This window comes from Sinocyclocheilus grahami, unplaced genomic scaffold (genome assembly GCF_001515645.1).
Source record: "Sinocyclocheilus grahami isolate Dianchi unplaced genomic scaffold, SAMN03320097.WGS_v1.1 scaffold621.1, whole genome shotgun sequence".
NCBI classification, from domain to species: domain Eukaryota; kingdom Metazoa; phylum Chordata; class Actinopteri; order Cypriniformes; family Cyprinidae; genus Sinocyclocheilus; species Sinocyclocheilus grahami.
Window position 1 is genome coordinate 364,532 of NW_015505800.1, and position 12,106 is coordinate 376,637.

The window sequence follows — 12,106 nt, forward strand, 5'->3', positions numbered from 1 at the left end:
AAACCCTCCAGCATTCAATAAAGAGAAAATAGACATTCGTCCCTCAGGAGAAACAACATAACACACTAACATAAGCCATGCTCATGTCACAGAGGTCATGTGCACATGTGCACACCTTCATTTAGCATGTAATTGGACAGATATTTATACAGCTGCCTGGAAGTGCATTTGAGATCAGATGAACTAAAAACAGAAAAAAAAAACCACTTTCAAAATAAATAGGATTTTGGCTCAGAGACCCCAACAAATGAAAAAAAAGTGGTATATCAGATGACTGTGAGAATGTTGATAGCTGGTAAACGACAAAACTTTGTAACAAACCATGGAAATACAAATGTGTTTTTTTGGGTCTTCACACATCTAGGGACCTTGAGGCACCTTGCTGAGCTGAAAGCCCTTATGGGCCCTTAGGGGTGTGAGATCTAAATAAACGCTACAAGATGCTGACATGCATCCTGACTGGATTATGTTGTCAACTCAAGTAAATAAACAGAGGAACTAAACACTGTGAAGCAAAACATCTGTGGAGATTTTCATGTTTGTTTTTTGGATGCTGAGAATTTCAACTAAAACAGGGCTTTTCACACCATGATTATCATCTTTTTTTTTTTTTTTGCCCTGGGTTAAAGTCACATTTAACCCAGGGTTAAACAATACTTTTGCAATATTCAATGACACAATGAAATGCTACAATGTAAAGGCCAACTGTTTCATGTCAGACTCATCATAAACTGCTTAAATTCTTGCCTTATTAAATATCCTCATTTTGAATAAAGTCATCCAAAAAAGGCTCAAGTGAAGAATGAAAGTGGCCAGTTTATCATAGAGAAAGCATTAAAAAATGAATACCTCAGAGAGACTTCTGTGTATAATATGATTGTGGCAAACAGGTCAGGGCCGAGAGTCATGGGAATGGAGTGAGGCCAGTGGCGTGAGTGCTAATGAGCGACACCTGCGCGCCACAACGGAATCGAGTCTCACAGAGGAACTATATAAAGAGGAGTGATGCCAGTGGAGCGAGAGAAAGGACCAGGCCTGGGACCGTTTAAGTTTTGTGTGTGGTGCAATCGGCCATGAAGTGGCTGCCACTTGTTTAATTTCTGAATTAATGTACATTTAATTTGAGCACGTTGTGTTCAGTACAAATTTTGTGGGTACCTTTGAGTCATTACCTAATTTAATTCCTTCACTGAACCAGGCACCAAAACAACACTTGCAAATAAACTGAGCTATATTAATTCTAAATGAATTCGCCCCACTGCATTTTTTTTTTAAGTCATGATTAGTGTCCAGACGCACGAAAATCTTCAGAAGCCAAACCACAGTAACTACATCAACACTGAAGCAGAAAAAATTATTGAATTCTGATTGATTTGAGATACAATTTCACCCTCTGTTCTCTCTGAATCTAAACATAATAGAGCCAAACCCATTTGTCACAGGGCGGAACGTATTGTAAGAGACCCAATGTGTCTTTGCATGACAAAATAATTATTACTATAAATAGATAAAAGGCTTCAATTTGAGTCACTGTTACCGTACAACATAACTGGTATTCATCCATGGATAAAAATCGTAGAGAAAAAGGGACAAACTTTGCCTTGAGACATGAAAGCCCACCCCAGCGCACGTTACACAGCTCTGAAACAGATACCAGTGGAACGAATTTCTTTCACCACCATTGTTCTGCGGTTCTCTAGAACTTTGGAGAGGTCCTCTGTGTTATTCAAGGAGACATTGATCAACATTTCTGACACACAAGTTCCTGTGGCCAAAGAACAGTGTGTACCAAGATCTGTTTTGCCATTCCATTCATACATTCATATCCCCAGTGGTGAATGCTTTCATGCTCTGATTATTAGAGGCACTTCTTGATGCTTTTGGTCCTTTTGTGAAATCAATCCAGCTTAATTCTTTTATATGTTATAACAGTTCACGTGATTTGACGACTGAGTGCTAAATGTAGTATAATATTATTGCTGTCAAGATGACATTGGCTCTTGCTGTATTCTGGGAGCACAGAGGAGCTGGCAGTAAAATTCAAGATTATGAAAACTTCAGTGTTTACTTCATGCCACGTACTTTAAGGAGGGCTGTCAATTGGTTAAACCAGGGTTTCCAAACATGAGTTCATGGGTTGATAAAAAGCTAATATTTAATTATACTGAATGTAAAATTAAAGTAAATAAATGGGCATTTCATTTCAATTATCAAATCTTTCTTTTTTTATTTTATATATTTGTGCACTGCACAACAGCAATATACTAATAATTTATTATTGTTTCTTTTAGAGAACCGTGAACATGTAAATGTGCCATTAAATTATTCAAATATTAATTTAAAATCTCAGGGTGTAGTTCAAGTAAATTACAAAAAAAGTTTGGGAACTCCTGGATTAAACCTTTTAATCTCTTATGGTTAACCTGCTAACGCATTCAGTTTCTTTTAAAGGAAAGAAAATAAAATCAGAAGACTATATAATTATTAGGTTTGTGAATTTATGTGGATTTTTATTCATTAGCTCGGAATTCTGAATGTTACTCATCTCACTTGCACAAAAAAAGCAGAAACAAAAAGTGAAATCACAAAACAGAATGAGACGGTCAGTATATAACATCAAACTGAATAAATGTGGCAACCGATTAAATAATTAAGTGTTAAACTTACTGTATTTACTGTATGCGTTAACATGTTAACTGTGACAGCTCTAATTGTATGTGATAGCTGATTCTAAGTAAGTCTTCTATACTTTTCTGGAAGACAAAGATGAAATAAATCATGATATCTGTTTTCAAAACGTTTCAATATGACCTATAGAACGAGCGTCAGTGTGAAGTGTAGAACAGGCACAGCTCAGTGTTGCTCAGCCTCAATGTACGTCACTCTTTTTCTTTGGTCATATCCCGAATGACGCACTTGATGTCTGTGAAGTCCATAAGACTGTAGGATGTCCCATTGATTATTTCATGATTCATAAGGGTTCTCATGAGGGATCATTTTTGGCCACAATGTGCCCTTGTTGCTGACAGTCTTTCTGGCTTACCATCACAAGAATTTAGGTGGAGGATGACTTGCAAAGGCTGAAAGTGGCATTTGAGGAAGGGCCTTTGTCGTTGATGTTGATAAACTGTCATAATGAGATAACGTGGCAATAAGATGTACCCATCTGGCTTGATCAGCAGAACAAGCATCACAGGTATGTGGTGGCCTCACGGTTCTCACGTTCTTTGGCCTGCGCCACAGCCACATTGATGCACTGCAGCCACTCTTCCGCATGCTTCTCGTCTTGAGCTTTCAGCACGTAGGTTTTGCTGTCGGTGAAGATCTCAAAGGCTCTGGGCAGCCCGCGGTCACGCCTCTTCTTTGCAACCACCTTAACACTTTGCACTTTGCTAAGTTCAATTGTGCTGTTGTCCAGTTCGTCCTTCTGTGAGTAACAAGAGGGAAAAGGCTCCATCAATCAAAGCTAATGCTTTACACTCTAACATTCAGGAAGCTTTGCATGGACCACAGCCATGTGCATTGAGCCAGTAGTCTAAGTCAGACCCTACACCTCGTCTACAGCTTGGAAATAATCCGCATCTTATTGGCAGTCGCCACAGAAGATCTGCTCTGAATTTTTACTCACTTTACTCTGAGGTTCACCTGACTCCATCAGACCTGTTATTTCCCTTGTGGAAAACAAGTACACTTTAGAAGAGTGCTTATTATAGACATAATATACTTTAAAAGAATGTACTTAAGTGCAACTGAATTTAGTGATTTTTTGGACTAATTGCATGTTAATTTAAATGAAAACAATTTAAAACATTATAAATGCAATGAATGAATTAAGGAGTGCTTTATGACCCCCTGAAGTAGGACTTAAGCACATCATTATATGAAAAATAATAATCGCTTCTATTGTCTTTGAAATATAGTTAAGTGTACTACAGAATGTACTGAAAAGCACTTATTGTAAACTAAAAAAAATACTTGAATGTCATTTCTGTTTAAACTTGTATGTCATGTATTTCAATATATTTATAATTACACATTTGTAATGATGAAGTTGCAGTTTAGTACATTTTTTAAATATATTAACAAACTGCAGTACAAATTATAATAAGGTACTTTAAATGTGCATTAGTACATCAACACATCAAAATAAGTGTACTTCTTTAAAGCCCAACATAAGTTTTACATGTTAAACTTTGGCGCATAGTTTGCCAAAAATGAGGCTTATTGTTGTTTGTGTCCACTGATGAGAATAAGCACCATTAAAATGAAAGAAAAATTACAGAATTGCAAGCAAATTAAAGGCATAATAAAAACAAGATACCATGACAAGAGGCCAAATTGTCCTCAAAATCATATTGAAAGAGCTTGTCATGCCTGATCAAATTAAGACTCTGTCAAGAGTTTGCAAAATAAAATGACTGTAGCAATGCATCGCTTTTCCAGCATAAGATTTACAATAAATCTAGATTTAATGTGCTTACAGCTCTGACAAATGAATTCATTTGTACTAAAAAGCTTTTGCTGGCTTTCTGTCAGAATACTGTGAGACTGACTGATCTTAGCTTTTTAGTCACTGTTTGCATGTCATGGTTTTGGTTATGAATTCTCTTTTGCATAACCCTAAATTGCTCCAAGTTATATGGATGCATAGTAAACTGGGTCTTTACTTCGTTTAAACACAACAGAGAGATTTTGACAAGCCGTTTTAGTTTTATTTAGTATCTAAATCCCTTCAGGGAACATTTTGGTGAATCTTAAGATTAAGGGATGGGTTTTCATAAAGAATTGATCATCTTCTAGAAAGCAGGGCTCTAGACTAATAAAATTTCTAGTGAGCCATTAGCTCCTAAAATAAATCATCTAACAGCTAAAATCCTTTTTTTAGTCGCCAGATTACAGAATTGCTCATTATAGATTGTAGTTCATGCTCAAAATCTTTTGCGATGGGTCAAGATTCACAGGGAGATGCAAGAAAAGTTGTTCTGATATTGCTTTTTAACCAAGTTTGCTCTGTGAGGAATTATTTCATTATTTAAGTACCATGTTACATTCATTTGGGCGACAAGGATCTGTCCTAGGTCCTTTGCTATTTTCGATATACATGTTGCCCCTTGGTAATGTTATTAGAAAATACTGGATTAGTTTCCACTGTTATGCTGATGATACTCAACTATATATCTCAACAAGACCAGATGAAACTTCTAAATTATCTAAGCTAACAGAGTGTGTTAAAAATGTAAAAGATTGGATGACCAATAATTTTCTCCTATTAAATTCGGATAAGACAGAGATATTACTTATTGGACCAAAAGACAGTACACAGAATCTCGTGGATTACAATTTGCAACTAGACGGATGTACGGTTACTTCCTCTACAGTCAAAAATCTGGGTGTTATATTAGATAGCAACTTGTCTTTTGAAAATCATATTTCCCATGTTACAAAAACAGCATTCTTCCATCTTAGAAACATTGCCAAGTTACGAAACATGATACCTGTTTCTGATGCAGAAAAGCTAGTTCATGCATTCATGACCTCTAGACTGGACTACTGTAATGCACTGCTAGCTGGTTGTCCTGCATCTTCAATAAACAAGCTACAGATAGTCAAAAATGCAGCGGCTAGAGTCCTTACCAGGTCAAGAAAATATGATCATATTACCCCAATTTTACAGTCCCTGCACTGGCTACCTATTAAGTTCCATACCAGTTACAAAATATTATTACTTGCCTATAAGGCCCTTAATGGGTTAGCTCCTGCATACCTAACTAGTCTTCTACCACGCTACAATCCATCACGCTCCCTAAGGTCACAAAACTCTGGACTTTTGGTAGTACCTAGGATAGCAAAGTCCACTAAAGGAGGTAGAGCTTTTTCACATTCGGCTCCCAAACTCTGGAATAGCCTTCCTGATACCGTTCGGGGTTCAGACACACTCTCTCTGTTTAAATCTAGATTAAAGACACATCTCTTTGGCCAAGCATTCAAATAATGCATCTCATAATCTTTTACTGCAGTCATAATCTTTTACTGCAGTTATATCTAATCAAATGCACATTATTATTCATTAGTTTGGGTTAAACAAATCATTTTTGCTTGGTTGGAACAGCAGCTACGCTAATTATGTTTGTATTTGTTTCTCTGTCTTTTGCCACGGGATTAACATCCCGTGGTAACTAGGATTCACACAAGCTTCAGTCTGGATCCAGAACACCTGAGAAGAGATGATGCAACCCCTCAGAGGACCTCAGATGATGCCAACCCTGAAACAACATACAGAACTACCACATTTTGCTATAAGTTTGATTGCATCATATAATAATTGCTGTTAATATTATTCATCGTCTGTTTTATTACGTCTTATATTGATTTTTCCGTACTGCTGGTTCGTCTGGTCAGAGGAGAACTGGCCCCCCGACTGAGCCTGGTTTCTCCCAAGGTTTTTTCTCCATTCTGTCACCGATGGAGTTTTGGTTCCTTGCCGCTGTCGCCTCTGGCTTGCTTAGTTGGGGACACTTCATTTCCAGCGATATCGTTGACATGATTGCAAAGATATTATTTAAACTGAGCTGGATGTTGACATCACTGAATTCAATGATGAACTGTCTTTAACTGAAAAATGAGTGTTTACTATTGTCATTTTGCATTATTGACACTATTTTCCTAATTAATGCTGTTCAGTTGCTTTGTCACAATCTGTATTGTTAAAAGCGCTATATAAATAAAGGTGACTTGACTATATATCAGATTATTTTATTTGCAAGTTTCATGCTTGTGTTTATCCCGTTTTTTTCCCCCCTTGCATCTGAAAATTACTTTAAGAAAAAATTCAAATCAGTGTAGTGTGAAATGGATCATGGGAAATGTAGTCCGGGGTGAAAGGGTGATACAGTCTGTGTGGTGAAGGGGACCTCTGGTGGTGAGCGGGAGGAGTTACGGGGACCGGATTCGTGACAGATATGTTGTTCAGCTCAAGTGTTGATGATGTGACAAAGATTGACAGTGGTGGGCGTGTCTTATTAAAGTGAACTCGTCCCCTGCTGCGCATCCTCTTCATCCACACCCTCTTGAGACAGCAGTGAGACCATTTCCACCGAACCCTTCACTTTTTTTTCTGTGGAAGCTAAAAAAAATAGAGATCACAGAAATGAAAAAGTAAGAAAAAAACAATTCTGCTACATATACATCTACACATGGATGATGCTACAGCTCCACTCGATTGTCCCTACACATGCTGAAAACAACAGAACATTAAACAAAATATGACAAAATATAAAGTATACAAATAAACTTGAATTGAATTGAATTGAATTGAATTTGGGCTTCTTTTAATTGGAATTATCTGCTGTATATTCTATTCATGTTTCAGGAATTGATAAAGCATCATTTATTTACATTGCAACAGAAGGACACAGAATAGGAAACATTGGCATGTGTGTAATTATCTAATGTTACCTCAAGAAATTATATCTGACAAAACTAGGGCTGGGCGATATAGCTAAAAAATGTATCAACGATGTAACGTGTCATATCGTTCTATAGTTCATATAGTTTTAACAGTCAAACATACAATAAAAATTAAACAAATCTCTAATTTCTATTGTTTTATATGCAGATTAAATAGGTCTGAAGGAAACTTTTGTCTTATCTCCCGAGGCCACAGGAGGGCACAATGAGCAAAATAATGCAGCACATTTAAATTGTCAACGCAAGGAAATAAATGTCTATTAAAAACCTGCATTACATCTAAATTAACTCATATAAATCAAATATAATTTTGTAAATTGCAAAAACAATTATGAACAAAACAGCATCATGTATTTATGCATTGCTTAATACAAGGAGCCGAATCGCCCATCACGCAGATTGCATTTAAAAGCATAAGAGACGCAGTGAAAAGGAATAAACCTCCACAAATTCGCAACATGTTTTCTAAAGGTTTAAACTGTTTTAACTTTGCATGGTTACATCTCTTGAGTGAGACGCGAGTGCAGCAGTCATATTTGTCCGTCTAAAAATGCGCTGAATATGCGTTTTGTGTGAATGGCTTGGTTTCGGATTTCACCTATTCAAGATCTTCTCCGCATTGAGCTTCTATATTTCTCTAATATTTTGAATGCATAACACAGGAGCGGCCCATCTCGTGGGCTAGACTAACAAAACATTAAAATGCAAAAACATCACTTACATCATCATCACCGCATCTCGTGCGCCACTGTTTAAGGAATTGATAAAGCATCATTTATTTACATTGCAACAGAAGGACACAGAATAGGAAACATTGGCATGTGTGTAATTATCTAATGTTACCTCAAGAAATTATATCTGACAAAACTAGGGCTGGGCGATATAGCTAAAAAATGTATCAACGATGTAACGTGTCATATCGTTCTATAGTTCATATAGTTTTAACAGTCAAACATACAATAAAAATTAAACAAATCTCTAATTTCTATTGTTTTATATGCAGATTAAATAGGTCTGAAGGAAACTTTTGTCTTATCTCCCGAGGCCACAGGAGGGCACAATGAGCAAAATAATGCAGCACATTTAAATTGTCAACGCAAGGAAATAAATGTCTATTAAAAACCTGCATTACATCTAAATTAACTCATATAAATCAAATATAATTTTGTAAATTGCAAAAACAATTATGAACAAAACAGCATCATGTATTTATGCATTGCTTAATACAAGGAGCCGAATCGCCCATCACGCAGATTGCATTTAAAAGCATAAGAGACGCAGTGAAAAGGAATAAACCTCCACAAATTCGCAACATGTTTTCTAAAGGTTTAAACTGTTTTAACTTTGCATGGTTACATCTCTTGAGTGAGACGCGAGTGCAGCAGTCATATTTGTCCGTCTAAAAATGCGCTGAATATGCGTTTTGTGTGAATGGCTTGGTTTCGGATTTCACCTATTCAAGATCTTCTCCGCATTGAGCTTCTATATTTCTCTAATATTTTGAATGCATAACACAGGAGCGGCCCATCTCGTGGGCTAGACTAACAAAACATTAAAATGCAAAAACATCACTTACATCATCATCACCGCATCTCGTGCGCCACGGATGACGCTCACTGACACACTCCTAACATTCAAATGCAAATGTTTATTTTAAATTCGACTAATATTCTTTTTTTTTTATTCACAATCTCCTCATCACAGGCAGGCACAGCACTCAATTCAGCATGTGTTCGTGTTTGTGTGTGTGCTGTCTGCGTCACTCATAGCACGTGCCTATACCGTGCGCTATATCGAAGATTTTTAATATCGTTATTGAAGAAGGTGTACCGTCGATAAATATTGATACCGTTTTAAGTTTTCCTTACAGCAAACAACCTATTTAGTCACAGTCTGAAGCTCAGGAACATGAGGGAGACAAATATAGAAATTTGCCCCCAATTAAAATCTTACACTAATAAATTGCTTATTGACTTTTGATTTGATTTGATTACAATGAGATGAAATTTGAAAAACAAATGAATTATATAATTAGTCATGCAAAACCTGAAACTTTCTCTGCATTCACTCCCCGTCATGACATTCCAAAAACATATGACTTGATTTCTTCCATGGAACACAGATTAAAATGCATGTTCACCCTGCTCTTTGAAAGCAGACCAGTGATCAGGGGTTGCAATAGCTTTGGGAAGCAATACAATAGCTTTGTGTGAGAAACAGACATAAATTTAAGTCATTGTCCACTAATAATCGGGATTGCTCTTAGTTGTCGTCATGTTTTTAAAACTTGCTACTTCGCAATCAGTCACATGACACACAAGAAGCAATGGCATTTGATGTCAAACTTTGGGTGACATGAGGGGCATGAAAAGAAAGACTGAGCAAACAGCTTAAATTATGACTTGGTTCTTACACAGGGCTATCATTTGACTTCTGAAGATCTGGAACATACTTCACAAGTTACATGGAATAAGTTTTAAATAATTAAACATTTTTAAAGTCTTCTATGCTCATCAAGATTGCGTTTATTTGATCAAAATACCGTAAAAACCGTAATAAATCGTTTCTTGCAGCTTAATACTTTTGTGGAAATGGTGATATTTTTCCCCCAGAATTCTTTGATGAATAGAAATTTCAATGAATAGAATTGATTTGAAATAGCAATTTTTTTTAACATTATAAATGTCTGTATTGTCACTTTTGATCACTTTAAGGCAGTTTCTCAACCCTGGTCCTGGGCGCCCCCCAACACTGCACATTTTGTGCGTCTCCCTAATCAAACACAACTGATTCAACTCAGTAGCTCAGTAGAAGAAACTCCCAGACCTGAAATGGGTGTGTCAAATAAGGGAGACATACAAAATGAGCAGTGTTGGGGGGCGCCGAGGACCAGGATTGAGAAACACTGCTTTAAGGTGTCCCTGCTGAATACACGTATTATTTATTTATCTATTTATTTTTGAAATCTTACTTACCCCAAACTTTTGAAAGGTAGGGAATGCATGTTTCCACAAAAATATTAAGCAGCAAATGAGGGTGAGTAAATGATTACAAAATGATCATTTTTGTTTCTCTTGATGGTAAGGAATGCATAAATAATACATTCTGTGAATGAGACACTTACCGATTTTCCTCTTCGGAAGAGAAGCTGATTGCCGGCGAGGGTGAAATAACGCGTTTTCCACCTTTTGATGAACTTCCAGCGCACTTGTTTCTCCTTCAGCTTCCCCTCAATGAGTGGCTGGCCATCCTGGTTAACAACTGGGCAGAAAGAGTCCAAATGAAATGGTCAGACAATGTTAAAGTACAGGGAAGAATCACAGAAGTTGTATGGACTAGTGTAATTGTGCTTTTATGATGTTTTCATCAGCCCTGCTTTCATTGTAGAGACAGAGCAGAATAAACACTCTTAGACTTTCAAAGAAAGTCAGTCACAGACATGTTTAGAATGATACGAGGGTGAATAAATGATGAATTGAGATTATTGGATGGACAAGTCCAATTATAACATTAGCCCCTTTCACACAGTAACGCCAGCAAATTATCGTGAAATTACCAGAATTAATTTTCGGTAAATACACAAAATCTGCTGTTCACAAAAGCAATGCTGCCGTGCAAGGGCAAAAGGCTGTAACTTCGTTTTTGGTCGAAAATTAGTTATTGATATTTTTGGGACATTCAAGACCTCTTTTATCATGTGCATAAGTATCTTGAGTCGATTTTGTTGTGTTTTCGAGAAAATAATGAAGTTACTGTGTCAATATGAGGTTACTGTGCCGGCCTTGAGCTATATGGTATTCTGCCTTTGTTTTACTGTCCATTAAAGTGTGCCGCGTTTAAATTACGGTGTAAATTGTGTACTTTCCTTCTTCTGTCACTGAAGCACTTAGACAAAGAATTAGATAGATCGTGATCTACCAAACTGCTCCTTATAACAATAGCACTGTAAACAAGCAAAGACTAGATAACTTGGAATAAATAAGTAATCGTATATAATCTTTAACAATAATAATTTTTTTCTTCTTTTTATATTGCAGATTATTCACTCAGTGCCTGTCTGCCAGTCTGGGACTGCCCACTTCCAGTTGCACGCTTTACTATATGTTATAGCTTATGAGATGATCACTAGATTTTATACAGGTGTTACTATAATGATTTTCTAATTGGTGATCAGCAACCAAATATTGATAATGTGGAAGTTACTGACTTTTGCCTTGGCGTGAGACATCTCTCTTTTTGCAGACAATACAAAGGCAGAGCACAGTAATTTCAAAATGGGGTAAAAATCAATTTTGAGCTCAAGATTTTTTATGTAGATAATTTTCATTACTAAAACATCTAATTGCCAGATTTCCAGTGTCCTACCTATAATTAATTTGGCTGGACAAATAAAAATCTTTAAAGTAATTTTTCTCAGTTCCACACTAGTGAGTTAAGGTCTTTTGCATTTGTAGGGCAGAATGGTGTTCTGGATTTTTACTGAGACCATTCACGCAGCACTAAAATACCAGTAAACTCTGTGATGTCAGTTATCGGAACTTATGCAGCGTTTTTTTTTATTCATTAGCTCGGATGAGGAGAAGCGCTTAAGTTTAGCTATCTATCCAATTTGATCATTCGTTACTTCTGCATGACATGA

General features: G+C 36.6%; 1 protein-coding gene across 2 annotated transcripts in view; it reads right to left on the reverse strand.

The window, feature by feature from the left end:
- Positions 1–2,640: 2,640 nt before the first annotated feature.
- Positions 2,641–12,106, reverse strand: part of veph1 (ventricular zone expressed PH domain-containing 1) — a 110,450-nt gene continuing 100,984 nt past the window's right edge. For both annotated transcript variants that reach the window (XM_016241391.1, XM_016241390.1), the window contains 2 exons: positions 10,592–10,728; positions 2,641–3,427 (listed from right to left, as the gene is read on the reverse strand). In XM_016241391.1, coding sequence (XP_016096877.1) covers positions 3,191–3,427; positions 10,592–10,728 — 374 coding nt within the window. In that variant the 3' untranslated portion in view covers positions 2,641–3,190. The remainder of the gene's footprint in view (positions 3,428–10,591; positions 10,729–12,106) is intronic.